Below are 17,403 nucleotides of genomic sequence, written 5' to 3'. Positions count from 1 at the left end.
ACTTTTACTTGTAAGGGCACAGTCACACGGTTTATTCTATCTATGTGGTGGGGTGGATTCTGCCAATGCAGCTCAATTTTTGTTTTGCAGAAATCCTAAAATGGCAGCAAACCACTCCATTCCCATTGAAATGCATTGGCAAAATCCACCCTCACAAGTACAATAAAAGTGTGGCGTGAGTGTGCCCTAACAGAGTATTTCTACATTGCAGTATTGATACTTTTAAATACATTTTTTTTTTAAAAGAGTACTTTTACCACCCCCCCCCCCCCCCCCCCGTCACAATTGTCTATTATTATTTTACCTCTGCCATGGCTACTGAAAGTATTGATACTTACTGAGTATAGATAACATGTATTTAACATTAAAATGTTCACAGCCTTATTTAACAAACATTCTTCAAAAAGTGCCACTGGATGGCGATATAGACTAGTAGTCACTCACTGGAGCCACCTTTGTGCTACACTGCAATGCTCAGTTACATACACGTGTAGACTTAAGTTATCTAAAGAGGGAGTCAGAGGACTAGACATACTTGTTTTGGATGGATGAAGCTCTGTTTTGCCCTGAGAAAGGCACTTCCTAACCGGCAGAGCCTGACATCTGTTTTGGTAGTCTGAATCAGAATAAAATATTAAAGTAGTACAATTTACACAAATTGAGCCATAGCAATCTTGAGGCAAGGATGCAAGATACTGTTATGTAAATTGTAAAGATATCATGATTAAGATTATATTTTTGTAATAGCTCAAGTAGGGATACTCACACCCAATTTGCACATATTTTCAATGTTCTTTGTTTAAATGAATTTCCAAAATTCTAATTCAAAGCTAGATTAGACAAAGTGTCCAACTCAGTGACATCCCCCTTGACCTGAAATGACCACCATTGCGGATATGGATGCAAATACATTGCAGAGAAAAGTAGAATGTGGGAATTCTGTACATCACATGGTTCTGCTTATTTATATTAACTCGTGTCTAATTATGGATACAAGTGCAGATTCGGAACAGCCAAACCTTGCATGAGTAAACCCAACTGTAGACAGGATTATACATTTCCATACTTCAGTATCCCATGTAACTTGAGTGTCCTAAATATCAAGGTGCATCATGTGTAACCAATGAGGAATTTCAACACTGTGATCCTAGATATGGAAATTAGGCTGGACAAGACCTACTTAATCTGATTTCCCTGAAGTTCTCGCATAAAAACGGGAGGGACGAGAAAGACCTACTAAATACAGGGCTAAGAAGGTCGGTAGGCAAGACAAGTCGCCGTGTACTTCCTGTATTTCCATTTAAGACACTTTTGGTAGTAGTTCTTCTCCCGGCTTTATCTCCTCGTGAGATGCCGATAAAACTGGGAACGAGGTTGTGCGAAAATCCATTAATCAAATGGTACCAAATATCAAAGAAAATTAGCTTTATTGGATTTCTTACCAAAAGAGGAACGCAAGTAGCATTTCACTTCAATAAAATCCAAACTTTGTAAAATATCCAGATATCAAGTCAGGAGTCGTTAAGATATGGGATATTAGGTAGTGTGTAAACTAACATAATCCAACAGCTCCATGTTTAATTTAAGATTACAAATCAAGAATATGTATATGGGGGGACAAACCAACAAACCCTACACGTGCACATTAAAAAAATAATAATTACTCATTAGAAAACTTAAGCAATCTCGTCAATAATACAACACATGGCAGCGTCTTTGTCAAATGTCTTGTCCCTCTGTGACACGTGCACAGTCTTGTCCTGCTGGCCTGTCACCATACAACTGGCCCCTGATTCCTCTATGTCCATCGGTTCTGTTTTCAACCTGGGGGCCATGCCAGAGGGGCCACTGACACTACCCACTACAGACACGCTCCTACTCCCCTCCCCGGCACCGTTGGCGCCCTCCATCTGGGGCAGGTCGTCGGGCAGCGAGGCCAGGCAACCCTGGATCATCTCCACCACCCTCTCCAGATGTTTCTGGAACCTCTCGGCCGTTTCCAGCCTTTGTCGCTTCTGCACTTCCATCATGACCCTCAGCGTCTCCCGGGCCTGGTGCGGTCTGTATTCGTTGATCAGGTGATGCATGTGGACAAACAGCAGCTTCAGGTCCTCCAGCTTCTCCTCGCGCTTTATACTGCCAGGGCTCTTTATCAGAATGTCCAGCAGATCCAGGAAGTTCACCAAGATGGACATGTTGAGCTTCTTCAGCTCCCGTTTGTGGTCAAACTGCATGGGGTGAAGCCTCTCGATGCCCTGGCTCTCCAGAGGCCGGATGATGAGGTCGTCACATTGGAACTGATTGCCAAACATCATGTAGCTGTCCTTGATGGTTGGAGGTGGCTTCGGGGCCAGACCCTTACGGATGTTGTCATCTGTATACTGATTGATGTACTGCATGGGTGGAGGAGGCAGGGCACTCACCTGCTGTGGTTCACCCATGATGAACCTGAAAGAGTAGTGCAATAAAGTATAACATTATATTCAGTACATAACACTGCTGAAAGAATGTACATATTATCCATATATATCCATATATATATATATATATATACATACAGCTCAGTATATCATGCAGAGTAGCCTATACATCTGCTATGCTCACGCACGTTATATCTTATCTCAGGTACTATGTGTAAATAAGTAGATCATTTGTTTGTTTTCTTTGATTGATCTCCTTTCCTCCTTGACCTCCCCCCCAACAAAACTATGGGAACTATGATGAACGAAAAGGAATTTCACCCACTTTTTTTTTACTTCTGTAAACCTGTGATGTGACAATGAAGTTGATTCTGATTCATACATTATGTTAACTCATTGAGTTAACATAATGTCTTGGAGCTAGACATTTTGCACTTGCAAGTGCAAAATGTCTAGCTCCAAGACTCCAAGTCTATTTATTCAAACTGTTATTCTATATTAATATTGTTATTCCTTTCCCTCACTCTTACTTAAACCAATCCTGTGTTTCGTGCCTACTGCGCATACAGCCTATGAATTTATCCACGTTTTTTTTTTGTAGTTATGGTGTTTAGCTAGCTGTAGTATACAACCCTCGTAGACGTATTTATGATTCTGACGTTTTCAATCTACGAGAACGTCAGAATCATAAATACGTCTACGAGGGTTGTATACTACAGCTAGTGTTTAGCTAATGCTAATGTATTGGGCAATTATATTATGTATTAGCAGATAGCTTAATAAATAATAACGTGCCCGATAATCTAACGTTATCCTTAATGCTGTTCTCCAGTTAAGACACTCTCCAGATCTCTAAGTTAGCATCGTTTGCTAAGTAAGCTAGCCATCAGTGTTGCCAGGGTTTGCGAGAGAAACAAGCAACCAGGTCTAGGGAAACAAGCCCAAAAGAAGCGACTACTAGGCCAACTGAACCCGTCAAACCTACATCGGCCATTTGAAAATAGCCGATCTACAAGCTCACGATGTGACGCGTTGTGAGCTTGAAGATCTGCTACTTTTCTTTTTAAATGGGAAAATGTGTTTTTAAAATATAACATTTTAACAACACAAATCTTGTATTGGGGTCCCTGGTTTAAAATATTGTCAGATGTGGGGTCTCCAGACAAATACATATTAATTTGGGGGTCCTTGACATGAAAATGTTTGAGAACCAGCGGGTTATAACAATAGGAAACGAGCCCCAAAAAACGCAACCCGCAACAGCTACCAATATTTACAGAAAAACAAGGCCAAAGTCGCTTATAGTAAGCGGACATGGCAACCCTGCTAGCCATTCAACATACCGGCTAGCTGCTACAACAGGAAGCTAACTAGAGCAACACATTTTACACACACCTTTGGAGTGAGTCCTTGATGTTGGTTAAATAATGATGCTGATGAATAAATACCGTTCGTTAATTGATAAGGTTGATTAAATAAATACCGTGAGGTTGAAATTTTTCAACACAACGAGAGTCGTTTCTTCAGAAATGAGACAACATTGTAGCGCTGCTAACTTCAGGAGGACGCACCAGCGTTGCCAAATATTGTGAGAGAAATAAGGAGCCAGGTATGAAAACAAGCCCAAAAGAAGCGACTAGGCTACGGCTATTTGAAAATAGCCGATCTACAAGCTCACAACGCGTCGCAATGCAGTGTGAGCTTGTAGATCTGTTATTTTCTAAAAAATAAAGTGTAACAATGGTAATCTTGGAATATTTCTGAAACATTTTAACAACACAAATCTTGTATGGAGGTCCCTGGCACAAAGTATTTTCAGATGGGAATGGGGGGGGGTCTGTGGACATTAATTTGGGGGTCCTTAACATGAAAATGTTTGAGAACCACTGGTTTAAACAACAATAGGAAGCAAGCCCAAATAAGCTACACTTTAGAAACAAGCCCCAAAAACCGCAACCCACAACTACCAATATTTTCAAGCAACTTTACATAAAAACAAGCCCAGAGTCGCTTATAAGCGGACATGGCAACACTGCCCAGACGCTCTGGACGAACGTCCTGGTTTAGAACGCGCTGATTGGACCAAATCAGACCCATAGATTAACAATGCTTCACACACACAACTCTATGATCAGTGTCAGTCAGTCCCACATCTGTTCTCTTTGGCAAGCGAGCGACATCGTCGTAGTCAGTGGTGGAAAAACTGTTGACATTTTTTACTTAAGAAAAAGTATCGATACTGCAATGTAGAAACACTCTGTGAAAGTAAAAGTCCCGGTAGCCTATTCAAAATGTACTTGAGTAGAAGTACAAAAGTATTCTCCTGCCTACACAATACGTCATGTCCTAGTAAGAGCGAATAGGAGAAGGGGATCAACATCATGTGATGCGTTTGTTTAGCCTAAATAACCAAATAACCGTCAGCTGTTCCAAAATCGGGCCGAAGTGTTAAACACATACTGCAATTTCGTTTTTTTGGTGTAACTAAGTATTCTCATGGCTGACCCCAATAGTGTTTGTGGCCCCCGGGGGGCCCACCCCTGGCCCCTGGTGTGACTATTGTCATCATGGCAGAGCCCTGAACAGTATTTGTGCCAAGTTCGGTGTGGATTGGAGCAACACTGTGCCTGTGGCCCTTGAGCCTGGGGGCCCCTGACATGGCCCCTGGTGTGATATTGTCATGGCAGATCCCTGAACAGTGTTTGTGCCAAGTTTTGTGTGGCCTGGATTAACGGTGCGCCTGTGTCGTCCACCGTCCACCAATTAGGCAATTTAAATATAGTAAAAAATAAGAAGGTATGTGCACGATAAAAACATTATTTTGAATGAAATTCAGGCCCTGAAGGCAGCAGTTTATGGAGTGCTTGACTTGCATTGCAGTGGAGCGTTCTATGGGCAGAGCACACATTTAAATGTCAATAATCGGAGGATCATGTTCATTAAATTGGGGGAATCCCAATATGATTATTGTGCAGCCCTTACAACAGGTTTGTTGAAGAAAATAAAAGCAACAGATTAAGAACTTTGAAATACTGAATCTAACACTACTGATAGTAGATAAGGATAAGGATAATTCCTTTAGTAGTAGTAGATAGTAGTATTTACTGAGAGAAAGGGTGCTTTTCTTTCATCAAATATATCAAAGTGAATATAGAAAGCTCAACAGAAGCAACTGTTTGAATTAAGTCACCACATAAAAACAAACAAAATAGAAATAAAAAAATAGAAATAGGCCTACACCAGAGCACCCGGGCTTATTGCATCACACAGTCATTGTGCGATTGTGTGTGTGTGTGTGTGTGTGTGTGTGTGTGTGTGTGTGTGTGTGTGTGTGTGTGTGTGCGTGTGCATCGCAAGGATGTGGTTTTCGTATCTTCAGGCCGGAAACTCATGCGACATCACTACCCGCACCCGTTAGTTTTTTCCTCTCACTCTCACAAGGTGCTCTGTGTCTCCGGTTTCCCAATATGTTGTAGCTACTGCAGATGTTTACCATGTTCCCCAGGGTCATCTTGAAAGGAACAATGATAAAGAAATCACAGCAGAAGAGAAGGACATCACCATGCAACTATAAGGAGAGATTTTTTGTGTTGGACACCCAAGATCTGAAGTATTCAGAACGCCGCCCCGGGGTAAGTCTATAAAGACCAGTGGTTTATTGATATGCATTTTTCCGCAGACCCCCATCTGAAAATAAACTCAAACTCAAAATAAAATTCAAATTAGCACAATTCACAACACATCGCATTGTGAGCTTGTACATCGACTATTTTCAAATATCCGAAGTATGAAATATTAAAGTCTTAACTGATTTTGATGGGGTATTAAATCATTTTGCTGGAGACCCCCTGGAAGCCCCTAAGGACTCCTGGGGATCCCTGGACCCCCACTTTGAGAACCACTGCAGTTTTATTTGTATGGCACATTTCAACAACAAGGCAATTAAATGTGCTTTACACAGTCCTCACGGCATGGCTACAATGGTGGAACTTTATTCAGAGTCTTTGGATTTATTATTTTGTCTTGTGGTAGGACAAATCAATTAAATTCAATGATTTATAGTTGAGCCTTGAATTGAGAGGAAAAGGGTTGTTTTTGAACATATTGGATGGACTCCCCTATCCCCTATATTTTTGACATACAGCACGACTACATTAAAGATGTACAGATAAAGCAAGGAAAACATGTGGAAATGTGCAACATATATATTAATTTTATTTGTATTTCCCCTCTCCTAGAAAAAACCTACACTGAAAGGTTGTATTGCATTGTCCAGAATTAAATGTGTGGAAATTGTGTTTAGTGATGATGTTCCCATACCATGCAAGTACAAGTACCCTTTCCAGGTGAGATAACACATTCACAATTTATTTACAAATTGATAATTATACACCTCTAAAATCAATAATTAATTAATACATATATACATATAAGTATAAAATATATACTAATAATAATCACTAACTAATATTACTAATGTCTATGACATATGACTACGACATATGACTAATATGGCTTCTATAACCATGTTTTTGTATTGGGCAACAATTTAACAGTTTTATTTTTCAAATGCAAATGTCTCCACAGGTCTTTCATGACAACTATTACCTCTACGTTTTTGCACCAGACAATGATTGCCGTCAGAGATGGGTCAAAGCTCTCAAAGAGGGTAAAGTACTCTTTGTTGCTTTATAAAAGTACAAAACTAGTTGTGTATATTAATTTGTTACATATTCATGTATCCTATCCATACAACAATGTTAATTTTCTTCCCTGTACATAGAGACAAAGTATAACAACCTGGTTGTAAAATACCACCCAAACTTCTGGATGGATGGCAGATGGAAGTGCTGTCAGCAAACGGAGAAGCTGGCATCAGGCTGTAATGAATATGACCCTATGGGAAATGGTTTGTATTTGCTCTTTCATTTAAATATTACAATATCAAAATCGAAGTCCCAATGAAGGTCTTCCGACTGTCAAATTCAACTGACTAAATAGAAAAAGACACATTGGCCACTGTTAGTATAGCAACAAATTTGTACCCCATACATTCAGTAGTGTGCCAAAACATTCCTATTCCTATAAAATCACTGCCATATCAGTAGTATGCATCATGTGTAATAGTTCTTTAATTAAAAATTTCCCCCATCACTCTACAGCCACTAAAGGACCTCTCCCTCAGTTACCAGATCCACAGGTATTATACTTTTGATTGAAGTGTGAAAAAATAGCCATTGGTCGCGTACATGTTGAAATATTAGGCACAGTCTGGTCTCAGACTGTGATTGAAATGTGAAAAAATAAAAAGAGCCAGTGAATCTGTTTCACTTGTTGAAATGTTAGGCACAGTCTTCTGTCAGACATTGTGTTGCTGTGTGTTGTGTGTTGTGTGTTGTGTGTTGTGACTGTCATAATGCACAGCTGAAAGACATGTTTACTTGTGGATATACTCTTATGTCATGCTTTCCCTCAACATGGTGTGTATAATAGAATAGATGGTAATAGAAGTATGTTCTACTGGTATTTACTATTTACATTCCTTGGGTAGATGGACAGGACATGTTATAACCTCAACCAACCAGTCAGTAAAAAAATATATTTATAAAACACACGATTAGAAATATCATGCAGTGTTATGCACTTAGCCAAATAGTGTGTCTATCTATCTATACATTCTAGGAATATGTATGTATGTATGTAATACATACATACATACATACCGTACATACATACATACATACATACATACATACATACATACATACATACATACATACATACATACATACATACATACATACATACATACATACATACAAACATACAATGTATGTATGTATGTATGTATGTACGTACGGTATGTACAGTATGTGTATAACTGTCCTTCACATATGTCCAGAACCGTTCATCTGATCGACTCACACTTAGGGTGTATTGGCGAGAACCCTAGGAAGTGCAGTGTCGAGTGTGAAGTCAATCAGTTCTCCAGAACCGTCCCGCTCCAAACGGGTATACTGCACTTGTGATTAAAAGGACATAAAATGTACAAAAATAATAATAAATCCAACCTGATCTGTGTCTGCTAGGTGGGGGTACATGATCCAGGACAGAGGGTGGTGGTGGCTCTGCGCGACTACACACCTACTGGAGATAATGACCTGCCGCTTCAAAAGGACCAGGAATACATTCTGACAGACACATCCCATGCTGACTGGTGGACCATACAGGACAACATGGGGTAGAAAACACAATCATAATGTATCTACATAGTAGCTAGTTCAGCTCAGCTTATTGTCATTATTAAATTATCTTTCCTAATATATAGCACAACATTGAACACACAATCTGTTATTTTAAGCAAGCGACATGTGAGGAAGTATACATTTGTATTTGTTGTATTACTGTATGTTTGAGCCCTGTATGACCATTTATTCTGTTGGTAGTTCCTAAACCTACATTTACCAATCAGGTGTTTCTAAGAGCTGTGTTGCCAGTATCAGCACCTTATTTTTTACCAAAAAATAAGGACTTTTAAGTCTGTGTGCAGACTGCAGACTCATCAACAGATGTATGATGTATGTCACTTTCTCCATGTCTCTCATCAGGTGTGTCGGCTTTGTACCCAGCAAATATGTGGCCGAAAAATGTGGTTCCAACTTTGACAGATTTGAGTGAGTAAATTTCATTTATGTTCCCCTGTACTGTTGAAAGTAATAAGTTGAGCTCAAAGGTGAATCCACTCCAAATGTATCTCCTCTGTTGGAGTTGTATTTTCTTTTACTGTAGTTATTTGGCCCTTTCACAGATGGTACAACAAAGACATATGCAGAGGTGAAGCAGAGGAGCTGTTGATGAGAGAGGTAAGATACCTCCATGTCAGTGTTTGTGTCAAGCTTACAACAGGAATAATAATACATTAATGTTAATAATAACAACGACAATAACAACAGAACAGTGAAACGTAAAGTTTTGATTGATTGAATACTTTATTAATCAAAAATATAAACAGCACGGACACCAAATCTAATAAAGGATAACACAAAAAGGTTCTGGGGACTTGTTTCCATCGTGGTTCTATGTATTCAATTCATCAACAGTAGTACTGCATCACTGTTTGATATGATTGTGGAGCTGCTCTCTACTGACACAAATGTTTACAGTGGTGGAAAGTAAGTAAGTACCTTTTCTCAAGTACTGTACTTAAGTACAATTTTGAGGTACTTTTACTTTACTTCAATATTTCCATTTTCTGGATACTTCTACTCCTCTACATCACAGAGGCAAGTATTGTCCTTGAGCATGACGCTAAACACCTAATTGCACTTGATGAGCAGGTTGGTGCCTTGTATGCTTCCCGCCGCCGTCAGTGTGTGAATGGGTGAATGTGAAATACATAAAGCGCTTTGGAGAAAGGCAGGACTTTTACTTACACAATATTTCTACCTTGTGGTATTGATACTTTAGCTTATAAACTGAATACCTTTTCCACCACTGAAAGTAGTAGCATTGCAAGATGAATGCAGACATGCATGCACATATGCAGTGGGAAAGTGCAAATGTTTATCTCAAAGCCACAGTTTGTGCTACAATTCAGGATTTCCTGTCATAAATGTGTCATACTTGGCTTTACATGCAAAAGGTAAAACCCTAACCCTAACCATAACTTGCAGCAAACGTACGCCAGTTTGCTGCAGGTGCAGAGGCAAGACAACAGTGTTGGAAGAAATACTCAGATTTTAAAAGAGTAAGAGTAGCAACACCTCAATAAAAGAAATACTTTGTTACAATTAAAAGGCCTGTTTTCAAAATGTTACTTGAGTAAAAGAACAAAAGTAATGGCATCAAAATATATTTACAGTACCAAAAGTTAAAGCACCTACTCATTTTGTTTCTGCTTTTCAAAAATAGCAGATCTACAATTATTTGTAACTTTAATTATTATTTACTTTGCAGATTTAGATTATTACAAAATGTACACTAACCACTTAAGCCCTATTTATACTTTGGCTATTCAAAAATAGTAATGCTTGTTGATCTGCTATTTTCAATCTGCAATGTAACTAGTGAGTAAAGTTGTCAGATAATTGTAGCGGAATAAAAAAGTACAATATTTACCTCTGAGATGTAGATGATTAGAAGATGATTTCTTCGGCTATTCAAAAATAGCAGATATACAAGCTCATAGTGTGCCGCGCTATGAGCTTGTAGATCTGCTATTTTTGAGAAATCGTGAAAATGTGTGCAAATCTTTGAATATATATATTTTTAAAGCAAACATTTGTAACTCATATCTTTGCTTCTGGGGGTCTCTGGAACTAAATATTTTCAGATGGGGGTCCGCGACAAAATACATATCATTTTGGGGGTCCTTGACGTGAAAAGGTTTGAGAACCACTGATATTATAGCAAAATTAGTTTTTTTTTTTAAACTGTTAAGATTTAGAAGACGTTTGTAGATGGGTTAATAGTAACATTGGTGATTGTTCAATGTCTCCATACTGTGTTTCTATAGGCAAAGGAGGGTGCATTCATGGTACGTGATTCCAGGCAAGCAGGAGTCTACACCGTGTCTGTTTTCACCAAGGCACCAGGGTAATTCTGCTACCATCTTGTAATAGAACACACTAAACTACGTCAGGCACAGAGTTCCCAGCTATTTTGTAGTGTGATCTTTTTTGTAAGAGTGTTTTTTTTTATGTGTAAGAGAATGCCAGAAGTGACAAATCTTTTTGGTTTCCTCTCAGTCCCAGTCCCAGTTCCAGTTAGCGGCAACACAGTCAATTGAACTAATCTGTTTAATCAGTTATGAAAAAAGAGTAGATTGTTAAAAAATTATCGATATTCAAATCTTTTGAACATTTAAAAAATTGACGACCTACAACGCGATGTGATACATTGTGAGCTTGTAGATCAGCATTTTTGTTTTACTGTTGGACAAATAGAGCTTAAGACTAATTGATTTGGTTCTTAAGCTCCACTTGTTTATTTGCTGTTCGTTCAACGTCTCGATGAAAAGATCTTCATCAGGAATAATAATCAAATTCCTGACGTAGATCTGTTGATCGAAACGTTGAACAAACAGCAATAAACAAGTGGAGCTAGGAACCAGTCTGCTGACTTCATTCTTTTTTATTGTTGATCTGCCGTTTGTCCAGCACTTGTCCAGGACACTGAATAGGATGTGCATGCACTATCTATCTTTGCCATAATAAAACATAATCCCCACCCCTGGCCTGGCGGACATAATACATAAAGAAATAAAATAAACACACATCTCGATTATCCCATTGATCAAAACGATAATCGATAGAATAATAGGCAGCTTTAGTCCCAGTGCCTATACAATCCATGCTAGTTCTGTACAGCTAATGCTCATTTATTTACATGTTTACATACCGAGCTTATAGAAACCTGTGCTGTAGCACTTGAGACCAGTCTCAAGAACGATTGTCTCAGCCTCGTCTCAGTCTCGCCTGCAAGCTTGTAGATAGACTATTTTCACTATGAATACAGGTGTGCCTTGAGATTTTGACATCTGGCGGCACAGCCAGTTAGTGCACTATTACTAACTAACCAGGGCCGGATCAACACTTTTTGGTGCCTGGTGCAACGACCAAGTTTGGTGCCCCCTGCACAGTATTTCGTCAGCGGTATTTCAGCAGCCACGGAACAGTACATCGGCCTGTTACTTGCAACAGTCCTGTCATTTCTTTCTTTTTTACCTGCCGTTTGGTGCCCCCCAGAGCTTGGTGCCCCGGGCTGCAGCCCCTAAAGCCTGTGCATTAACACATTGATTGCCAAGAACGAGTTAACTCGTTTTTACTCGTTTTTAAAATCCATCACTTGATTGCCAAGATCGAGTTAACTCGTTTTTAAGAAAAAAAAATGTTTTTAATTTTTTTTATTTATTTATTTTTAATTTGACCCAAAGACCAAGGAGATATGATTTTTCGAAGATCTAGACTCCCATTCACTTCCTTGTTAACTTAAAACTTAAAAAGTCTGTATCTCGGCTCCTGAGTACTTTTTTTTTTTCAATGAAAAATCTCTGGCAATAAACTGCAAAAAATCTGAAATAACTCTGGCAGTCAATGTGTTGACGGGCCTGTGACTAACCACTAACTCACACGTCTCCCCTCCCCTCTGCCTTAGGTTTCCTGTCTCTCTGCACTCTCCTATCTAAATAAAACATAAAATGCCACAACAATTTCGGATTCAAATTCTTCTGATCTCTCTCACCCAACTGCATCTCAGTCTCTGTCTTGACTTGGTCTGGTTTTAGGTGGCCTCGAATACCGCACTAACAGAAACATCTGTTGTCTAACTTCAGGTCTAATGGAGAGAAGAATCCAAGAGTGAAGCATTATCAAATAAGGGAGAACGCAGAGGATTCAAAGTTTTACTTGGCAGAGAAGTACCTGTTTCCTACCATTCCTGAGCTCATCCGTTACCACCAACATAATGCTGCAGGTACTGTAACTGAGCTGACTGACCTAATGAAACATAACACCATTATGCATCATCAACACACAACCAAAGCTAAGACATTCTATTCATTCATTCATCTCCCCAAGCATACAGAAAGATATTAAACCCGAAAATAGCCAATCTACAAGCTCACAATACGTCACATCTGTGACATGTTGTAAGCTTGTAGATCTACTGTTTTCGGTGCCCTACACCGTTGCACGACAGATCATAAATTAAGCATAAGAGAATAATAACTAATAATTACTGGGTCAGAGCATAATGAAGAATGCTCTGACTTATCAGAACATACGATTCTTAATTTAAAAAAGGAACCGTTCTTACTGTGGCAACAGGTAATTTTTAAAGCTTTCTTAAAGCTGCAATCCCTACATTTTATGTGCTACCAAGGATTCAAACCTGGGTCTCCCATGTGGGATACCACACATCTACCACTCGGACAAGAGGGAATCCACGCTTGGCTGGGGGAGATGTTGCACTTATGAGCTTAAGGCAGGGCTACTCAAAACCAAAACTTCTCAATGGAAGAGTAGGGAGACCACCTCCATAGTATGTGTGCTAGTTATATTGCATTAACATATTGTGCTATACAGTTTGGTTAGAATAATGTTTTATTCATTAAAATTTGTTGTACTGAGATTGTAACTTTAAATATTTGCGTGCTTTGTCATGTTTCCGTGCATTCACACCTTCAGGTCTGATCACACGATTGCGACATCCCATCTCCCAAGACAGAGGTGGCATGAGAGGCAGCTCAAAGAAAACAGCTGTATTCTCCAAAGGTCAGAGGTCAACTTTCTACACACCAAGCTATTGTTGATATTTGGGCAGGTTAACCAACTTTATAGACATAGAAGACTGTCAGTCTGATTGCTCTATAACAGTGAAAACAACCATTAAAACCTTGGCAGGACATTTCGTGATAACATTTCCTAGAAATGACTTGGCCACCTATTTCACAACGTGGTCATATAACTGCTGTTGTGGTCATTTGGCCTTGAATTGGGGGGAATCATGGGTAATGCAGTTCAATAGCATATTGCTCACCAGTGGTGTAAATGTCACGATGCAACGCATCGTGAGCTTGTGGATCAGCTATAATATCTTTTTTTTAAACAAGTTTGAAACATTTTGAAACATTTAGCTTATTTGATGCCAATAGCTTTGTACTTTAACTCGAGTAAAATGAATGAATGCAGGCCTTTTACTTGAGTACTTCTGCTCACCTATCAGATAAGTGGGAGGTGAGCCCCACTGAGCTGAGCTTGGGGCAGGAGGTGGGCAGTGGGCAGTTTGGCCTGGTGTTGGAGGGGAGATGGCGAGATAGGAAGGTGGCTGTGAAGATGGTGAAAGCAGGAGCCATGTCGGAGGAGGAGTTCAAAGAGGAGGCGCAGGTCATGATGTAAGTTGACTATACAAGGTGTGTGTGTGTGTGTGTGTGTGTGTGTGTGTGTGTGTGTGTGTGTGTGTGTGTGTGTGTGCGTGTGTGTGTGCGTGTGTGTGCGCACGTGCGCGTGTGTGCGTATGTGTGCGTGGCATGCGTGTGTGTGTGTGTGCGAGTGCACACGTGTGTGCATGCGTGTGTGTGTGTGTGTGTGTGTACTTGTATTACTATACTTGTGAGGGCCAAATGTCCCAACAATTCTAGTAGAGGTTTAGAAATAGACATTGTGAGGACAATGTTCCTGGTCCTCACTCAAGAAATGTCTATTTTAATTGTTAAACTTTTTTTTTTTTAGTTATTTGGATTGGGGTTAGGATTACGGCATTAGGCATTTAGAGGTTAGATTTAGGGGTTGAGGTTGGAGTTGATTTAGGACTGATATGACTGATTTATGCCTCTTTCTTATATTATTTGACAATTATAGTATAGTATAGTTTGTTGAGTACAGCCGAAAATAGCCAATCTACAAGCTCACAACGCGTAGCACTGGGGCACGTTGTGAGCTTGTAGATCAGCTATTTTCTGCTTTTGGATTAGAAAAATAATGTGTGTGTGTGTGTGTGTGTGTGTGTGTGTGTGTGTGTGTGTGTGTGTGTGTGTGTGTGTGTGTGTGTGTTAACAGGAGCTTGTCCCACTGTAAGCTGGTTCAGCTGTACGGCGTGTGCACACAACACTGTCCCATGTGTCTGCTCTTTGAGTTCATGGACAACGGCTGCCTGTCAGACTTCCTCCGTGACAAGAGGGGGCGCTTGTCTCAAGTCTCCATGTTAGGGATGTGTCTGGATGTCAGTGAAGCGATGGCATACCTGGAGAGCAACAAATTCATCCACAGAGACCTGGTAACAGTGTTAATTTTGACAGCTAATTTTGATTTAGCTTTTGTCATTTTCTTTTGAATATCATTCCATCCAGTTTTAGTCACACTTAGTCTAGTTTTTATTGACAACATTTTATGAGATTTTAGTCAACTAAATGACGGTTGATTTTAGTCTACTAAAATGTATTTTTGGCAGGCCATGATGGCGTTGTAATGGTTGATTTACACTTAGCTGCAAGGACTTGTAGATCGCGACACCCACCGCGACACCCACCGCAACCAAACATAAAATGAATTGTCTTAGTTCTACTGGGTCTCTTCTCGAGTAGTACCTTAACATTTTGGTCTAGTTTTTATTTGTTGACGAAATTGTTAATGTATTTAGTCTTGGTCATTATAGCTTAGTTTTTATTGAGTTTTCGTCAGTGTAAAAGGCTAAATTAAACTGCCTGGTAAAAAATAGAGAAATCATAATAAAAAGATCTGTTTTTATGTTACAGTTCTGTACTGTTGTTTTATGTCAACATAGTAGTTATATCGTGCTTCCCTTACTTCCGTAGGCGGCGAGGAACTGTCTGGTTTCCAAGAACAATGAAGTCAAGGTGTCAGATTTTGGCATGACACGGTATAGACTTCTGTCAAATTTGTATTGGTGTATGATCCCTCGTGTGCTCACAATATTGTGTGTGATTTTTTTTTAAATCAGTGCATTTGCTATGTTCTTATTGCATAAGCTCACATTTTAGATAGCGTCATGAATAGTGTGTTGTGTGTTTGCTCAGATTCGTTCTTGATGACCAGTACACCAGCTCCCACGGCTCCAAATTCCCCGTCAAGTGGTCGTCTCCAGAGGTCATCAAGTACTCCAAATTCAGCAGCAAGTCTGATGTCTGGTCATTTGGTATGTTAATGACTGTTAATCAATCATCAATCAATCAATGAATCAATTAATTATCACTTGCTCTGGTGTTTCTTTTTTGTCGTAGTTCTGAACGGTGGTGTCTCCGTGTCCGTCTGTCTGTCTTCTCAGGTGTGTTCATGTGGGAGGTGTACAGCGACGGACGTCTGCCCTACGAGCACCGCTCCAATGCTGAGGTGGTGGAGTCACTGAATGCAGGCCTGAGGCTGCTGAAGCCCCGCTCCACTCCAGAGGCCGTCCACCTGCTCATGGAGTGGTGCTGGAAGGAGGTGAGAGTACGGGATACAGGATACAATTTCACTCCAAACTGCAAGGGGAAAAACATCATGCTTAAATAGAGATTTTTCACAGACATAGGTATATGCAGAAGAATAATGATAAGAATCATGAGAGTACATGGGTGGCAATAGCTGAATGGGTAGAGAGGCCGTATGGGAATTAGAGGTTACAGGAATGTTACAGGTGTAACAGCCCAAAATACCCCCAGCCAAACTATACCCGGGGTTAAAGCGGGCTAGTCTAGATTATACCCCGGGCTATACAATAGGCTAGCCCAGAATATACCCCTCTTGCCCAGACTATACCCCTGTTGTCTTTCATATGTTTAAAAAAAAATCATAGTCATTTTAGTAATGCATTAAGTAGAATCTCACTAGTCCAGATTATACACACCTTGTGTTTTTCTTAAATAAATCTGTATTTCAATGTCCATGTCCTAGAACAAGTTGTAGGCCTACATGCACACTGTAGATCTAGCAAAAATGTGTTCTCTAAAGAAGAGTCCTGCGTTTTGAAGGTGTGAGTGGTGACTTGCTTGTCTTTACTCTTAGAAACCAGAAGACCGCCCGTCGTTTGCCCTCCTTCTGCATGAGCTGGCCTCCCTCGCAGACCTGTGAAACCAGACAAGAGTTTACACCAAATATCATATACTTTAATGTAAGAAAATATATACTGTATAGTATATTTATGTTATTTATTGATTTATGTTCTGTTCTTTGACATTTTGTATTCAAAGGTATGTATTGTAGTACTAACTACATGTTAATTTCATAAAACAAGAATTGAATTTTATTGTTCATTTCCACAACCCGTTTTTATAACCCTTGCACTTTTTATGTTTGTAGCTCTCTGTGGTAGGTTTACGTTTTGTCCTTTAGAGGGCACACATAAACCATTCACAATGCTGAGCTTACTGTGAGACTGTGAGATATTTATTGTTGAAATATGTATATACCGGTACTGTATTTTGACCCAGTGTTAATTCTATCATTGCTTTTTGGGACATTTAATGATCTCCAGTAATAGTGATTCA

At 39.6% G+C, this 17,403-nt stretch overlaps 2 protein-coding genes across 3 annotated transcripts; one reads left to right on the top strand and one right to left on the bottom strand.

Annotated features, from left to right (window-relative positions):
• Positions 1-1,408: 1,408 nt before the first annotated feature.
• On the bottom strand, positions 1,409-4,024 carry med7 (mediator complex subunit 7). 2 transcript variants are annotated; one of them, XM_080416260.1, is made up of 2 exons: positions 3,904-4,024; positions 1,409-2,448 (listed from the first exon to the last, which is right to left on the bottom strand). In XM_080416260.1, exon 2 carries the CDS (start codon positions 2,439-2,441, stop codon positions 1,677-1,679), a length of 765 nt encoding a protein of 254 aa, XP_080272386.1. In that variant the 5' UTR covers positions 2,442-2,448; positions 3,904-4,024; the 3' UTR covers positions 1,409-1,676. The 2 variants fall into 2 exon arrangements, with proteins under 2 accessions (XP_080272386.1, XP_080272385.1); XM_080416259.1 differs by having other exon boundaries at positions 3,816-4,019.
• A 1,843-nt stretch (positions 4,025-5,867) lies between these two features.
• itk (IL2 inducible T cell kinase) lies at positions 5,868-17,162 on the top strand. Its single transcript, XM_080415946.1, has 17 exons — positions 5,868-6,052; positions 6,659-6,766; positions 7,008-7,089; positions 7,204-7,329; positions 7,583-7,620; positions 8,510-8,661; positions 9,029-9,094; positions 9,229-9,283; positions 10,936-11,015; positions 12,754-12,893; positions 13,607-13,693; positions 14,145-14,313; positions 14,978-15,194; positions 15,733-15,797; positions 15,955-16,073; positions 16,203-16,360; positions 16,922-17,162. The coding sequence occupies exons 1-17, from the start codon at positions 5,906-5,908 to the stop codon at positions 16,985-16,987; spliced, it is 1,875 nt and encodes a 624-aa protein (XP_080272072.1). The 5' UTR covers positions 5,868-5,905; the 3' UTR covers positions 16,988-17,162.
• Positions 17,163-17,403: the final 241 nt, after the last annotated feature.

This window comes from Gymnoscopelus braueri, assembly GCF_963280865.1.
Source record: "Gymnoscopelus braueri genome assembly, chromosome: 20".
Lineage (NCBI taxonomy): Eukaryota > Metazoa > Chordata > Actinopteri > Myctophiformes > Myctophidae > Gymnoscopelus > Gymnoscopelus braueri.
Note: the sequence above shows the minus strand (reverse complement) of the source record. Positions and strands in the feature narration are given on the sequence as shown.